Source organism: Leucoraja erinacea, chromosome 8, assembly GCF_028641065.1.
Source record: "Leucoraja erinacea ecotype New England chromosome 8, Leri_hhj_1, whole genome shotgun sequence".
NCBI classification, from domain to species: domain Eukaryota; kingdom Metazoa; phylum Chordata; class Chondrichthyes; order Rajiformes; family Rajidae; genus Leucoraja; species Leucoraja erinaceus.
Window position 1 is genome coordinate 41176876 of NC_073384.1, and position 17966 is coordinate 41194841.

A 17966-nucleotide genomic window follows, 5' to 3' on the forward strand; every position below is an offset into this window, starting at 1 on the left:
TGTTGCTCTTTTTGAAATTGTAACATGATCTACTTTCTGCTCCATCTACACTAGTCCCACCTGCCTGCATTTGGCCCAAATTCTTCTAAAACTATCCTATCCATCCATGTACCTGTCCAAATGTCTTTTAAATGTTGTGAGAGTACCTGCGAATGAATAATAGGAACCTACCTCTCTGCAACTTTGGACATTTTTAACCGATGCCTATCCAGTTGCATTTGCCAGAATTTTATCTGTGAAAGAAAACAAATGTCAAAATAAACTCAACATGCTGTAAAAGGTTGGTCTTTTGTATAAATGAAATCTGGACAATATTACTGACCTGTTGATGTAATTCTTCTACTGTTGGTTGCTTTGCTTCTGGAGCAGGTGTGTGGGTGGGACTGTGACCTCGGACATCATTTTGTAGCCCATAGACAGACTAGATAACAGGATGGAAAGTTGAACAATTACAAATTGGCAGTCAGGGGCTTGTTTTCCTGTTAACTCATTTTTTAGATTAGATTAGATTAGATCCTTTATTTGTCATTCAGACCTTTCGGTCTGAACGAAATGTCGTTGCCTGCAGCCATACATATAATAATAAACGACAAAACACACAATAAACACAAATTAACACAAATTAACATCCAAATTAACATCCACCACAGTGAGTTCACCAGGCACTTCCTCCCTGTGATGGAGGCAAAATCTTAAAGTTACTGTCTCTTCCTTCCTCGTTCTCCCTCTGCGTTCAGGCGATACCCCACCGGGCGATGGTATCAGTCCCGCGGCTCAACCGAGCTCAGCGAACGGGCCGGTTGAAGCTCCGCGGCCCGGGCTGGTCAAAGCTGCCGCCCTCCAGTCCAGCGGATGCAGCTGTTGCCGCGGGAGCTCCGGAAAACAGGCACCAGCATGTGACCTGCGAGCTCCCGATGATGTCGTCCACTGGCCCGCGGCCGAGCCCCGGATTCAGGTCGCCACCGCCAGATCACCGCCTCAGCCACCGGAACACCATCTCAGCCCCGAGTCATGCCACTGCCACCGGAGCGCTGTCCCAGCCCTGCGCCGGGCCGTCCTCTCCGGAGCACCATCCCAGCTCCGTGCCAGGTCGTCCTCACCGGAGCGCCGTCCCAGCCCCGTGCCGTGCCGCTATCGCCGGAGTGCTGCCGCAGCTCGAAGATGGCCAGCCTCGCGCTGGTGAGTCCTGGCTGGCTCGGTTTCCGGAGCCTTGAGGTCGGTCGCAGGTTTGAGGCCGCCAGCTCCGCCATTAGGCCTCAGCGCAGACGGAGGCAGAGAAGGGGGATACGACATGAAGAGTCGCATTCCCCCAAAGGGGGAGACAGAAAACCATGTTTCAGCCCCCCCCACACATAACACAGCCTAGTAACTAAAATTTGACTAAAACAAGACAAGAAAAACAACAACAAAAAAGTAAAGACAGACGGACTGCAGGCGAGCCGCAGCCGTTTGACAGCGCCGCCACTTCCGGAATTTTTGGCTTTTAATTCAACGGTTGGGGATCATGACAAAAGCCTCCTCATGGCGATCCCCGGAAACAACGACCCGTTGCACTATGTGACGCAGCGGGCGACCAATTCTGCCAACATGTTGGACGACAGAAGCCAGCAGCGAGCTACACGTCGTCTGACACACAAGCGAACGATTCAATGGGTCAGTGGCACTTTAGTGTCATATGTCGCTAGATACAATGAAATTAGTTTTTTGCATACAATTCAGCAAAATCCTATACTATGCATGAGCACTATCAAACCCATGGAGAAGATTGTAAGAATAGTAGCTTATACTGAGGCAGCCACATTTCAGCACCACCTTGTATCCTTCGTTTCAAAGTGTTTTAATTGTATAGAGCTTTAATCTGGCCTTGAAAGCCCATGGTTTTCAGTCAAGAGGCATGAGTGTTTTATCGTCATATGTCCCGAAACGGAACAATGAAATTCTTATTTGCAACAGCGCAACAGATATGTAAACATCTCTGGAGAGAAGGAATGGGTAACGTTTCGGGGCCGAGACCCTTCTTATAGACAATAGACAATAGACAGTAGACAATAGACAATAGGTGCAGGAGTAGGCCATTTGGCCCTTCGAACCAGCACCGCCATTCAATGTGATCATGGCTGATCATCCACAATCAGTACCCCGTTCCTGCCTTCTCCCCATATCTCTTGACTCTGTTATCTTTAAGAGCCCTATCTAGCCCTCTCTTGAAAGTATCGAGAGAACCGGTCTCCACCACCCTCTGAGGCAGAGAATTCCACAGACTCACAGACTGTGTGAAAAAGTTCTTCAGACTGATGTCAGAGGAGTGGGCGTAACATGGATAAGGGTGTGTAAATATAAGGAAGTGTAATGTGTGAAACAGGACAAAGGGAATGGAGCTCAAGGAACATGTAGAATGGATCATTGTTAGTTGGGAGTAGGTAACAACAAAGCAACAGAGATAAGATGTAGTTGGAGACAGTAAGACTGGTCAAAGAACTGGGAAGGGAGAGGGGATGGAGAGAGAGGGAAAGCAAGAAGTTAGATAAGTCAATGTTCATACCAATGAGATGTAAGCTGCCCAAGTGAAATATGAGGTGTTGTTCCTCCAATTTGCGCTGGGTCTCACTCTGACAATGGAGGAGGCCCAGGACAGAAAGGTCAGTGTGGGAGTGGGAGGGGGAGTTAAAGTGTTGAGCAACCGTTCGATCAGGTAGGTTTAGGCCGACTGAGCGGAGGTGTTCAGCGAAACGATTGCCGAGCCTGCGCTTGGTCTCGCCGATATATAGGAGTCCATACCTGGAACAGCAGATACAGTAGATGAGGTTGGAGGAGGTGCAAGTGAACCTCTGCCTCACCTGAAAAGAGTCAAGGTCCTTGGATAGAGCTGAGGGGGGAGGTACAAGGCCAGGTGTTGCATCTCCTATGGTTGCAGGGGAAAGTACCTGGGGAGGAGGTGGTTTGGGTGGGCAGGGACGAGTTGACCAGGGAGTTGCAGAGAGAATGGTCTACAATAAAAAAACAAATCAGGCTTGCTAAGGAAAAGGGATATGTCTTCATGTATCACTACCTGCACCCATATCAGGCCATCCTGCCATCCTAATGCACTGTGCAGCTAATGAATCGGTTTCAGTGTGTAATAAATGTTGATGACCTATTCGTTCACTACAAGCTCCTAATTCGTGTGCTAACAATGTTTCCTTTTCAGTAATGTCAATTAATAGATGAACATTCAGCAGACACCAACGATTTTGCTGTGAAAATATTAAGCAATCACGTTTTCTCTCTGTGTTTGTCAATCAGCACAATTTTGGATTGAATTCACATTAGAACACAAGATAAAGAAGCAAGAAGCCCTTGCAGGGGCCACCATTCTTTGGGTTCATGGCAGGACTTTAACCCCAGTGCCAATTTCCTACACTAACTCATTCCCCCAAATATTCAGACATTTAATGATCATGGAACCATGGATGAACAGGGAGATTGGCTCTCTGCTAAAGTCCAGATCTGAGATTTTCAAGAATGGTGACCCCATGCTGCACAAGAAGTCCAAGTATGATGTCCGCAAGGCATTCAGGAATGTGTGTTTATCCGAACTATTCCTCTCATTTTCTTCCCCAACTCTGTCTGATTTCTGAACCAAGCTCCTCTTTCACACCCACTTCCCATAGGAGCTGCTATCTACTCCTACCTCTACCTCACTCAGTTATTCCATTATTGCACTTTAGTCTTGTTTTCACACTACTTCAGATTTGCACCATTCTGCTGTTTTACATTTTGTCTGCTGTATTTATCATTGTACCCATCATTACCAGGTACACTGCTTGCTCTCCGAGTTTCATGCGAACTATGAATTTCATTGTAATGCTTTGTTAATGCATTTTGACAATGGAGTCATGTTCCGTAGCCATGCCTACTATGTTCTGATGTGCTGAAGCAAAGCAAGAATTTCATTCTCTTATCAGGGGACACATGACAATAAACTCTTGAATCTTGAATCTTGACAAGATTCAAAATATTCAGCTTTGCATTAGGTTTCTCATTGTTCTGCCAACATATTTGGTTGCACAATGCTCTGTCGAAAAATTGGATTTCCCTATGTTCTGCCAGTATACACTGAAATACACAATATTTTGTCATTGTACTGCATTTCACAATGGACCATATGCTTCCACTGTCAATATATCAATCTCCTTTTAGATCTTTTTGAAATACATTTTACCTTTCTTGTTTTGTGAGGATTTCTCATTCGCGATGATTTCTTGATGTCGACTTCTGTAGTATTTACACATCCTGGCTAAAAAAAAGTGCACCATAATTTTCACTTAATACATATCTTAATTTTCCATATCTACACGTAGCTTACATAATGCTCAGCACCAAATGTATTGAAAAATGCTGACCCTCAGTCCAAGAAGCCATGAAACCAGAAAAAAACTTTACATAGTTGATCTGAGACTTCAAATGTTTAAAAATAGTTGCCTAATTATATATCAAAGGTGAAGCACCGACTTGTAAAATTATTTGATGAGCAATGGGACACAAAAATACTTTGCTAGTCACAGTATGGAACTCAACATCACTGTGCTACGGATAACATGCCGGGACATATTTAGTGTCGTATTTATCCAATTCTTTTGTGTTGTAGAAATGACTTGACCCAAAGTATATAGTCAGCAGAAAAGGTACCATAATGTCAAGCTTTCCCAGAGAGCATGAGAAATAGTCAACAGGCCCCCAATGGAGAAAAACTGTTCGTGAAAATAAAAGAAAGATAAAACGCTCTTGAAACGTCATGTATATCTCACAATCTAGAAATTCTATTGTGCACCATGTTACGCAATAAACTTTCACCAGGAATACTGGCTGTAATACTGCACGACTTATGCATGCCTGCATAAATGGTGGCATCCAATGGCATGATATCCATGTCATTTCAATGAAATTCTGGGCAGCACGGTGGCGTAGCAGTAGAGCTACTGCCTTACAGCGTATGAAACCCATGTTCGAACCTGACAACGGGTGCTGTCTGTATGGAATTTATACGTTCTCCCCATGACCTGCATGTGTTTCCCCGGTTCGGTTTCCTCCCACACTCCAAAGACGTATAAGTTTGTAGGTTAATTGGCTTAGTATAAATGTAAAAAAATGTCCCTAGTGTGGGTAGGATAGTGTTAATATAACCATATAACAATTACAGCACGGAAACAGGCCATCTCGACCATTCTAGTCCATGCCGAACACGTATTCCCCCCTAGTCCCATATACCTGCGCTCAGACCATAACCCTCCATATTCCCTTTCCCATCCATATAACTATCCAATTTATTTTTAAATGATAAAAACGAACCTGCCTCCACCACCTTCACTGGAAGCTCATTCCACACAGCCACCACTCTCTGAGTAAAGAAGTTCCCCCTCATGTTACCCCTAAACTTCTGTCCCTTAATTCTCAAGTCATGTCCCCTTGTTTGAATCTTCCCTACTCTCAGTGGGAAAAGCTTATCCACGTCAACTCTGTCTATCCCTCTCATCATTTTAAAGACCTCTATCAAGTCCCCCCTTAACCTTCTGCGCTCCAAAGAATAAAGCCCTAACTTGTTCAACCTTTCTCTGTAACTTAGTTGCTGAAACCCAGGCACCATTCTAGTAAATCTCCTCTGTACTCTCTCTATTTTGTTGACATCCTTCCTATAATTAGGCGACCAAAATTGTACACCATACTCCAGAATTGGCCTCACCAATGCCTTGTACAATTTTAACATTTAACATTACATTTAACATTACATCCCAACTTCTATACTCAATGTGCACTCAATGTTAATGTGCGAGGATTGCTGGTCGGTGCGGACTCTGTAGGCCAAAGGACCTGTTTCCATGCTGTATTTCTAAGTTAAACTAAACAAAATTCACTTATGCAGGCATGGCAAGTCAGAGGTTTTATTCATGTAGGAAAGCCTTCATAACAAGGCTTTGATGATATTCAAAGGGTAACTGAATGCGGAAGTCCGTGTTGGTGGTTTGTCTTGGAACCTGCTTCAGGTAGGTGTCTGTTAAATTCAATGGTACTTTATTCAATGGTATTTTATTGTCACATGGAACTAGGGACAATGACATCACGTTTTTGCATATTGCTCAGTAACAATCTTACTACCCAGTAGGCACAATCATACTTAAGTACAAGAGGGTAAGATAGCAGTCAGTACACACAAGTCCCCATGTTTCTGGCGCCATCTTGTACCCTTCAAGTTCGGAGTTGTTAAAAACCTGACATTAAAACCTGTTGTCCTGGTGTTGGCACTGGGTTGGGACTGCAGTTAAAACTTTGTCCCTTGTTGCAACTCCCTATTTCATCCCTCTATTAACATCACAATGTCATACTTCATCATATCCCACTCCGTACAAAGAAACTGATGCCACAAGCCTGCATGCTTCTGATCTCAATTCCCGCATCCAGTCCTTGAGTTGACAGGTATCCACTTTCCTCCTGACTTTCTCATCCACCACAGCTCATGGAATGCCTTCCCATGCATTTAACATAAGGAGAAAGTGCTTTTGGTCCAGTACATAAAAGAATCTTGCTACTCCCATGAAGGTCATCCACTGGGTGACAAGACAGTTAATGTTACTTTCTCCTACCAAAGTTGTTCTAGGTGAGGATGCAAATTATCATCTAATTTAGACCATGGAAAACTAGTTACGAGAAGGAACTGCATGAAGAAGGGTCCCGACCAGTTGTCAGGACTCGAGGGCCTGAGCTATAGAGAGAGGTTAATTCCTTAGAGCGCAGGAGGATAAGGGGTGATCTTATAGAGATGTACAAATTCATGAGAGGAATAGAACGGGTAAACACACTTGGGACTCTTGCCCAGAATAGGGGAATCGAGAACCAGAGGACATAGGTTCAAGGTGAGGGGGCGGGGAGGGGAGATTTAATAGGAAACTGAGGGGTAACTTTTTAACTCAACGTGTGGTGGCCGTTTGGAACAAGTTGTTGGAGGAGGTGGTTGAGACAATGTTTAAGAAACAGTTAGACAGGTACATGGATAGGACAGGTTTAGTGGGATAAATGCATGCAGGTGGGACTAGTGTTGATGGAACATGTTGGTCGGTGCAGGCAAGTTGGGCCAAAGGGCATATTTCCATGTTGTATAACTCTATATCTCTAAGGGTCCCAACCTGAAAAGTTGCCTGTCCATTCCCTCCACGGATGCTGCCTGACTCATGAGTTGTTCCAGCACTTTGTGTTTTGTTCTGTTTCCTACCTCGGCTGGATGCTAAAAGTCAACCAGGTGTTAGAGGTTATGAGAAGGCAGGAGAATGGGCTTTGGAGGGAGAGGTAGATCAGCCATGATTGAATGGCGGTAGACTTGATGGGCCAAATGGCCTAATTCTACTCCTATTCCTCATGATCTTATGACCAGCTGTGTCACTGTGCTGCCCTGGCTAATCAAGGCTTAGGTTCAAAGAATGCCCTTGTTTTGAGGGAGAGATAGAAGGTAATGACCTCCCTATCAACTTGGTCTGTTCCTCTCTCCACAGATGCTGGCTGACCTAGTGATCCTTTCCAGCATTTCTGCTTTCATATTCTTTGCAGCTCCTCTGCACAGAATTATAATTCCAGAAAGCTGTAGGAATTACAGAACAACTCTGACAACTTGCCCTTAATGACGCAGACCCTGGATTAATAACTTATTGTTGCCACTCGGTGCAGTGGGATGATTGGATTCTATTTCTGGAAATGCAAAATGAATTGCTTGGCATTAGTTCCATTTATGTCCCAGTAGATTCATTAAAACCAAGAGACGCAGCATCTTGTAAATTCTTTGTCGCTGGGAAATATAAAATGTGTAAAACTGTGTATACTATAAAATATAGTGCTGGGGGGGGGGGGGGGGGGGGGGGGGGGGTGCTTGTACTAACAGGGGAATGGTCTGTTAAAGATTGTCCCTTTTTTATGTAAAAAAAAAGGTAAACATCTATATAAGTTGAGAAAATCAGTCCAAATATTTGAAGGCAATATCCACTTACGGTTTCTCATCAGCCACACATATAAACACTAGAAATATACACTAAATGTTGGAGTAACTCAGTGGATCAGGCAGTATCTCTGCAGAAAAGGAATAGGTGTCGTTTTAGGTCGAGACCCTTCTTCACACCTGTTTCTTTTCTTTTCTAAAGAGGTTTGAAGAAGGATCTCAACCCAAAATGTCACCTATCGCTTTTCCCTCAGAGGTCTGAAGAAGGGGCCCTAGTGTGTAGTATGGTGCTAGTGTACGGGGCAGAAATGCCTGTTTCCGCACTGTATCTCTTACGTCCAAAGCCTACAAACCCACACATCTTTGGAATGTGGGAAGAAACTCACATGGTGACAGGGAGATCATGCAAGTTCCACACTGACAGCTCCCAAGGTCAGGGTAAAATCCAAGTCTCTGGCGCTGTAAGGCAGCAACTCTACCAGATACGCCACTGTGCTGTACTCGAAGAGAGTGAGAGGCTTTGACTATAATAAAATTACATCCTTGACTTTGTAGTGCACCTAATAATGTTTTGCTTTCAATTTACTTGAGGCTTTAGAGATACAGCGTGGAAACAGGCCCTTCGGCCCACCAAGTTCATGCAGACCAGTGATCACCCATACACTAACACTATTCTACACACTCGGGACAATTTTATAATTATTTATCAAATCCAATTAACCTACAATCCTGTATGTCTTTGGAATGTGGTAGGAAACTAGGGCACCCGGAGAAAACCCACGTGGTTACATGGAGAACGTACAAACCATACAAACCCGGGGTCAGGATCCAACCTGGGTCTCTGGCGCTGTAAGGCAGCAACTCTACCACTGAGCCACTGTGCCACCCAGAGAATTCTCGCAGAGAATCCTGTGATTGTATATCAAAAGGAAATTAAGAACCTTTGGCTATAATTTGACACTTTTAGCACTGGTTATTATCCCTACTTCCAAATCTACATTGTTCGTTTTCCCCAAGGGAAGATAAATTGCTTGCAGGAACATTATACTCAAAGCCTCTCTCACTGCCTTTGAGACTAAACATTTCTGTTCAATATAAACGCTTCTCAGAAACAAGCAATATTGCTCCAAAAAAAGAACATGTTACTTGTTATAATCATTGTAATCAATCAAATCTCATCTTGGGTAAACTGTCCAGTAGACGGAAGAGGTGTAAGGAGTATCTTCTGTTTAACATAAGGGGTTTTGACACAGATGAGAACATATACTTTAAAGTTTATGTTTTGACAACACCATAGTAAGTGCTGGAAAGGATCAACAAGCTCAATTATTTATCTCTGGCTTTTATTTTTAGATTTGTGGAACAACAAAATAATTATTCCTCTTTCTACTGTGGTTCCAGTTATTAATGGTTCAATGTATTTATAATGCACCGTGGATGTTATTATGTTGTCTTTTTTTAAGTAAAAAAAGAAATTATGCTGATAATCAAAGTATTATTATTTAGCATCACCACCTAGTTATTTTTGCTTAGAATACAAGTCTCTGTGATACTGACAACATAACCTAGCGAACATCAATTATTAAATGGGAAATTGTTGAAAAGAAAACTTTACTCCAGCTTTTTGTGTCTATCTTCATGCAGGTTGGTAGGTTAAATAACTTCTGCAAATTTTCCCTAGTGTTGGATAGAGCTAGTGTATGGGTGATCGCTGGTCAGAATGGGCTCGGTGGGCCGAAGGGCCTGTTTCCATGCTGTATCTCTAAACTAAAAACTGCTTGTGTCTAGATGAGAATTCCTAAGTCCATCTCACTAGATGCTGATGCACTTTGATGCTTGGCGGGATAGGTGGACTTTTAGTTATGTGCCTTTTCTTCCTACTATATCTCTTCTCTTAACACACACTGACTAAAGATTCACCCTTGCACAAAACGTCATGTTAAAGTGATGCTGTGAGGTGGTTTTAGTTTAGTTTAAGTTTTGTTTATTGTCATGTGTACCGAGATACAGTGAAAAACTTTTTGTTTGGTGCTAACCAGTCAGTGAAAAGACAATACATGATTACAATCGAGCCATTTACAGTGTATAGATAAGGGAATAATGTTTAGTGCAAGGTAAAGCCAGCAAAGTCCAATCAAGGATAGCCCGTGGGTCACCAAAGAGGTAGGTAGACCACATTTGCTCAGTCTAGAACTAACAGGGAGTGATAAACACATTTATGTTATTGTGGGGCTTTTGAGCCAATGTATACACTATATATTTTGAATTTTAGGTGCATCCAGAGTGGTAGTTCTCAATTTCAAATGCTATTGAAAATACTGGGTAAGACAAGGGTCTGTAAAAGATCAATGAGTGGGCTGAATTGAAGATCATGGCAACAGAGATCGACCTGGAGGGTATGAATTGAGAGCTGGATGGCACAGTGGACAGTGGAGCAGTGGTAGAGCTGCTGCTTTACAGCGCCAGAGACCAGGGTTCAATCCTGAATACGGGAGCTGTCTGTGCGGAGTTTGTATGTTCTCTCTGTGACCGCAAGGGGTTTTTCTGGGTGCTCCGGTTTCCTCCCATTCTCCAAAGACGTGCTGGTTTGTATGTTAATTGGCTTCAATGAAACTTGTAAATTGTCCCTAGTGTGTAGGATAGTGTTAGTGTATGGGGTTGACGCAGACTCGGTGGACTGAAGGGTCTCTAAAGTCTAAACCCTGGACAATATGTGGACTACCTCACCCGAGATTATAATTAGATCTCTAGTCCATCATTTCAACTGAGCCAAACTATCAATGACATCTTTAATGGACTCATCACCAAAAATGTAGTGAGAGTCCATGTATGGAGAACTTGATTTTGCCTGTTCACTTCTTGTTAGTGACTAGAATTGGTTATGAATTATTGGTTCAGTATTTCAGCCCCATAATTACATATCATACAACCACTGATATTATTCTGAATCCTTTGTACTTAGGTGAGTTAAATAAAAGGAAGGACAGGATCAAATGCAACATAATATCCTACTAATTCAACGAAGTCCCAATTGGATTCAACATTCAATTTGAAATGCTAATTAAGTTGTGAAGCGCTTAAGGTACCTATTTGAAGCAATTAAGTTCCTGAGTCAGTGCCTGTAACTAGTTGGAATAAGTGGCCTCTCAAATCTCCCTGATAACTTGTTCTATGGATTATTGTATTTGAGAGGAAGCATGTTATTATAATCCAATCACTTTAATGGAAAGCACACACATTGCTGGTGTAACTCAATGGTGGTATGTTCTGGAGAACATAGATAAGTGACATTTTGGGTTGGGACCTTTCTTCCTGATTCATGTTCTACAGAGATGTTGCCTGACCCGCTGAATCATTCCAGCACTTTTGTGTAAACCAGCATCTGCAGTTCCTTGTTTCTACACCTTAATCAAACTTAATCACAATTATCTCACTACATTTTCATAGGAGGACCACAACACTAACATCAAATAACCAAAATTATTTTACGTAATAACGACTTAGCAAAGTGACCTATCAGGCATTTGGAAAGGTTTGTTAATCACAAATGCACAATGAAGTATAAATGCACGATGACCACAAGATTGTTGGCCATTTGCCCCAACCCTCCACCCACACACACAGCAGCACAAGCACAAACAAACACACACACACACAGCAGCATAAACACACACACACACACACACACACACAACAGCATAAGCATAAACACACACACACACACACACACACACAGCAGCAGCAGCATAAGCACGCACACACAACCATCACCTAATGCAGATATTCATGCGTATTCAAGATGGGAATACACTGTAATTGCAGGCAACAGCGCACAGTACAACATTACACACGTTTCATCTTTACTTACAGTTTACTTACCACAGGTCTGTGTACATCCCAGAATGCTCTTTCTTGACTGTCAAGAATTTTTCTTTCAATTTTATCTCTTTTCTTATCAACTCTGTGAAAAAGAACAGAAATTATTCTTGAATCATTTATCCTGGATGTTTGAATGATGCTTTGTACACAGAGAATGGTTGATACTTGGAACTCATTGCCAGAGGAAATGGTGGATGCAGTTACAATTGCTACATTTAAAATGCATTTAGACCAACATTTAAATAGGTGAGACACAAAATGTTTAGTTTAGTTTATTGTAAAGTGTACCGAGGTACAGTGAAACGTTTTTATTGCGTGTTAAACAGTCAAGAGAGAGACTATACATGATTACAATCGAGCCATCCACTGTGTACAGATACATGAGAAAGGGAATAACGATGGATACTAATGAGGGGACAAGGGATTAGAGTAGATGAGCAAAAAGGTGGGCACTGATGTAGTGGGCTGAAGGGCCCATTTTTGTAATGTACACTCTGTGACTATAACAACATATATAGCACTTTACTTCAAACAAGGTACAAATGAATGTACTGATTTTTAACTAACTTTTAAATGCAGCCGGCACAGAGGTGCAGCGGTAGAATTGCTGACTTTCAGCTCTAGATACCCAGGTTCAATCCTAACTATGGATGCTTTCTGTAAGGAGATTGCACATTCTCCCTGTGACATTCACCCGGTGGGTTTTCTCCAGCTGCTCAGGTTTCCGCCCACACTCCAAAGACGTGCAAGTTTGTAGGTTAATTGGCTTAGGTAAAATTGTAAAATTGTCCCTAGTGTGTAGGATCGTGCTGGTGTACGGGGCCATCGCTGGTTGGTGTGGACTCAGGAGGCCGAAGGGCCTGTTTCCACCCTGTAATCTCTAAAGTCTAAAGGTTTTAACGTCAATGCAGTTTTGGGAGCGAATTCTTGAATGCAGGAGTGTGTTAGATCAAAGACTAACATTTCAAGGTGAGACAGATGAACATGCATAGATCCAGATTAAGAGGACAATGGTTTATATGAGTGCTTGGACCTGAAGGATTTTGTAGTCCTTTGACTAGGACACAATTTGGAGAATATAAGGGTGATGGTGATACATGTGCAAGGCAATAGACACATGATACCGGGGTCTTGATGAGCTGGTGTTCATGGGGAGTGAGACGGGGAGTGAGACAAGGAGCCAAAAGGAAAGGGAAATTTACCTTTAGAGCAGTGGAGATGCCAATCTGGATTTCACTAATTCTTTGTTGTTTTAGTTTAGAGCTACAGCGTGGAAACAGGCCCTTCAGTTCACCGAGTCTGTGCCGACCCATCGACCACCCATACATTAGTTCTACCCTACACATTAGGGATAATTCACATAAGCCAATTAACCTACAAACCTGCACGTCTTTGGACTGTGGGAGGAAACCGGAGCACCCGGAGAAAATCCAAGCAGCGTGCCACCCAAACATGGCATGTTGGCCGATTAATTGGTCATTGGTAAAGTGTCCCTTGTGTGCATGTGCTAAATAGAATCTGGGGGTTGTTAAGAATGTGGGGAGAATAAAAGATGGATTAAAGTAGGATTTGTACATATGTGTGGATGATTGTGCAGTGGGCTGAAGGGCTTGCTTTCACCTGTACCTCTCAATGACTCTGTAATCATCATATCTCTGACTTTATTGCAGTCTTTATAGATACAGCACAGAAACAGGCCATTCGGCCCACCGACTAGTGATCACCCCATACACTAGCACTATCCTACACACTAGGGACAATTTACAGAAGCCAATTTAATCTAGACCTGCACATCTTTGCAGTGTGGGAGGAAACCGGAGGACCTGGAGAAAACTCACATAACCACAGTGAGAACGTACAAAATCCATTAGGACAGTACCTGTAGTCAGGATTGAACCTGGGTCTCTGACGTTGAAAGGCAGCAACTCTACCGCTGTGTCACCGTGTCACCGTGCCACCCTTTCGGATGGTGCATTTTCCACCAAGGAGATTCTGTAAATATTCTCGAATCATTTTGTCTTGTCACCTGGTAATCGTTGCCAATGCTACAGCTGAATTAAATGTGATTTGGGCCAAAATAACGCATAGATTTAAGGGGAGAGAAAGGAAGAAGTCACTCTGCTAGTGACAACTATGTCAGTGCTGGAGCCAAATGTACTCGAGCTGGTGATACCGTGAGAAGAAACTCGTACTCACTTTGCTTGGGCTTCCGCTTGCATGAAGATAAATTCCCATTTTCGAGCAAATGCTCTCTGTAGACGGGCCAGGCTCTCCTAGGATTTGAACAGACTATGTCAAATTTATGATCAATGCAGCCAACACCTGAGACCACTTAATGTTTGTAGTCGGTAAAATCTCCAGACAAGATTGCACAGTTTATAATCCAGTGCACTACATTCGATGCTCACATTGTGGTTTCCTCCACATTGTAGAAATGAGAATGTGTGACCAATTCGTTAAGCTGGAGAGAGTGCAGAGAAGATTTATGAGGGCTTTGCCTGGACTCGAGAGCCTGTGTTATAGGGAAAGGTTCGGTTTAGTTTACTTTAGTTTATTGTCTTGTGTACTGAGGTACAGTAACAAAGATTTTGGGGTGTGCTAACCAGTCAGCTGAAAGACTTTACATGATTACAATCGAGCCATCGTTGAGAAGGTTCAACTTTATTCCTAGGAGCACAGTAAACTGAGGGGTGATCTTATAGAGGAGTATGTAGGCAATAGGTATCATGAATTTCATGAAAGGAATAGATACAGAATCTTTTACTCAAGTAATGTATTCAAGGAATGGAGGACATAGGGTTAAGGTGAGAGGATAAAATTTAATAGGACCCTGAGGGGCAACTTTTTCACTGAGGGAATGATGGATATATGAAACAAGCTGCCAGAGGAAGTAGAAACATAGAAACATAGAAAATAGGTGCAGGAGTGGGCCCTTCGTTGAGGCAGGAACTATCACAGTTTTTTAAAGCCATTTGGACAGGTATAAGGATTGGAAAGGTTTAGAGGTATATGAGCCAAACATCAGTGAATGGGACGAGGTGAGATGAGGCATCTTAGTCGGCGTGGATTTGTGGGCCGAAGGGCCTGTTTCTATGCAGTATGACGATGACTTTATGGAATACCTCACTCAGACTGCATGAACAACCCTGAGGTTCCACTTGTTGACACTTTCTCCATGCCATTCCATTTTGTCCTATCCTGCACTGTTTCAACAAGATCTAACGATAGCTTGAGGAACACCATTTTAAAACTTAAAACTGACGTCTTCTGAGAGAGGGTATTTAACCTATAAGTTTATTTCTGTTTCTTTCCATTTCATAAATGCAATCTGACCTGCTGAATGCTTCCAGCATTTTTTTCTTTTAATTTCAGTTCCCATGTTGGAGCTTCATATTTTGCCATCAAAGTAGCTTCACAATTCCTTCCACTAAATGGTTATGACTTTAATTGTTACTTTGATCTTGCTCCCTACTGGAAGTGATTGACTATATTATTTTGACATGTCCTTTATCCGGATGGCTAGTTGTAAGAATTTCAAGCCTATGTTTGTAGCTTCTTTAATCAAATTATAGGATCCCAGATGAGAAACAGTCCAAATTCAATTAGCCCATGACTCATTCCACACGCTTTATAATTTGAGCCTTCCTCAGTCCATTGCAATATGTAACTTAAATGCAAAACTATTTGGAAAAGTGAGAGGCATTTTCTATAAGCTGGTATTTTAAGTATCGAAAGATGATGATGCGCATACATTTGGTGAGTCAGTCAGTGCTTATCCAAATAGCTAGTAAATTCTGTTCTTCAGGATAAATTTATCAAACGGGTACTCACAGCTTCATAGTCCGCCAGCTCTAACCGGGCTTTATTTTGCATTGTTCGCTTGCAGAGATAAACCGCTGGGGAAAGAAGTAAAACAATTATTGTTGCCTTGAAAAAGCACAGACCAACACAGTGATGAGTAGATTTTTTCCAATGCAGCATAGTGCTATGATCACGCCTCCACTGCCTGGAAGGGCACCGGAGGCAAGCTCAAGAGAATTGCTACTGCATTTTTAGTTTAATTTAGTTTAGTTTAGAGATACAGTGTGGAAACAGGCCCTTCGGCCCACAGTGTTCATGCTGACCAGCGATCAGTTTACACTTGAATTTAATAGAGAGAAATATGAGGTGTTGCATTTTTGGAGCATACACAGCGAGTGATATGGCTCTAGGAGTGTTATAGAGCAGAGAGATCTAGGAGTACAGGTACATAGTTTGTTGAAAGTGTCATCACGGGTACATAGGGTGTTCAAAAATGCTCGGCACATTCCCTCTATATCCATCTCTCCCCCACCCAAGTAGCACCGGCTTCTCGTTTTCACCTAGCAAACAGCTAACAATGGCCTGTTTCCTTTATCATCGGTTCTTTTTAGCATATCTTTCATTCATTTGTTTTATATCTCCCTACATCGTCTACACCTCTTGTTTCCCTATCCTCTGACTCAAGTCTGAAGAAGGGTCTCGACCCGAAACGTCACCCATTCCTTCTCTCCAGAGATGCTGCCTGTCCCGCTTAGTTACTCCAGCATTTTGTTTCTATCTTCGGCATAAAACAGCATCTGCAGTTCCTTCCTGCATATTGAGTATAGAAGTTGGGAGGTCATGTTGCAGTTGTATAAGATGTTGGTGAGGCCACATTTAGAGTATTGCGTTCAGTTCTGGGCAACGTGTTATAGGAATGATGTGTTCAAACTGGAAAAGGTACTGAGAAGATTTGCAAGGATGGTGCCAGGTCTAGCAGGTCTGAGCGATAGGCAGAGGTTGATTAGGCTGGGTAGACACAAAATTCAGGAGGAACTCAGCGGATGAGGACTCTATTCCTTGGAGTACAGGAGTATGAGAGGTGATCTTATAGAGGTATACAAGATCATGAGAGAAATAGATCGGTTAGATGCCCAGTCTCTTGCCCAGTTTAAGGTGAAGGGAAAAATAATTATTAGGTATCTGCGGAATAACTTTTTCACACAAAGGGTGGTGGGTGTATGGAACAAGCTGCCAGAGGAGGTAGTTGAGGCAAGTACTATCCAAACATTTAAGAAGCAGTTAGACAGGTACATGGATAGGACAGGTTTGGAGGAATAGGGGCCATATGCTGGGCAGGTGGGACTAATGTAGCTGGGACATGTTGGCCAGTGTGGGCAAGTTGGGCCAAAGGGCCTGTTTCCATGCTGTAAAAATCTATGACTCTATGACTAGCTCTATCCTACATACGAAGGACAATTTACAGAAGCCAATTAACCTACAAATCTGCATTCAGTGCCAGAAACTCAGCTTCAATACTGACCATCTAAACTGGTCCCATTTGCCACTAAATCTTTCATATCCATGTACCTGTCCAAGTCTCATTCATAGTACCTGCTGGAGTAACTCAGCGGGCCAGGCAGCATGTCTGGAGAAAAAGGATGGGTGAAGTTTCGGGTCGAAACCTTACAGTACCTGCCTCTACTACCTCCTCTGGCAGTCATTCCATATACCCATCACCCATGCTGACCATCAAACATGGCATCAACATCAAACATTAATGGCGCCACAGCACAGCTCTTGCATGCGGGCTCAGTGGACTATTTCTGTACACTTTGGTAATCGGGATGTGCTGAGGCATGGCAATACTCTACAAGACTGTATTTAACAAAAGGATTTCACTGTGCACTTGCACATGTGACAATACAGTACCGTTGAACACTCAATTACACCATTCCTATTTTAACCTTCTCGCATTCCCATCAAATCCCCCTGGATTTTCCATTTGTCTGTTCAAGGGACAATGTACACCAAACAATTAATCAGTCAACCTACAGGTCTTTGGGAAATGCAAGGGGATCATAACACCCAGAGGAAACCCACATGGTCACAAGGGGAACATGCAAAGTCCATACAAACACTTTGAAAGTCAGGTCTGAACTCAGGTCCATGCAGATGGGAGGTTGTAACTCTACTAGTATTGAATCCTTCATTTGTCATTCAGACCTTTCGGTCTGAACGAATTGTCGTTGCCTGCAGCCATACATGTAATAATAAACAACACATGTAATAATTAACATCCACCACAGTGAGTTCACCAAAGCACCTCCTCACTGTGATGGAGGCAAAA

At 42.8% G+C, this 17966-nt stretch overlaps 1 protein-coding gene across 2 annotated transcripts in view; it reads right to left on the reverse strand.

The window, feature by feature from the left end:
* Positions 1–17966, reverse strand: part of LOC129699611 (regulator of G-protein signaling 7) — a 311380-nt gene that overhangs the window by 23130 nt on the left and 270284 nt on the right. For both annotated transcript variants that reach the window (XM_055639566.1, XM_055639565.1), the window contains exons 7-12: positions 15668–15732; positions 14033–14109; positions 11837–11918; positions 4202–4276; positions 323–421; positions 172–233 (exon numbers count right to left, since the gene is read on the reverse strand). In XM_055639566.1, the coding sequence (XP_055495541.1) occupies positions 172–233; positions 323–421; positions 4202–4276; positions 11837–11918; positions 14033–14109; positions 15668–15732 (460 nt within the window). The remainder of the gene's footprint in view (positions 1–171; positions 234–322; positions 422–4201; positions 4277–11836; positions 11919–14032; positions 14110–15667; positions 15733–17966) is intronic.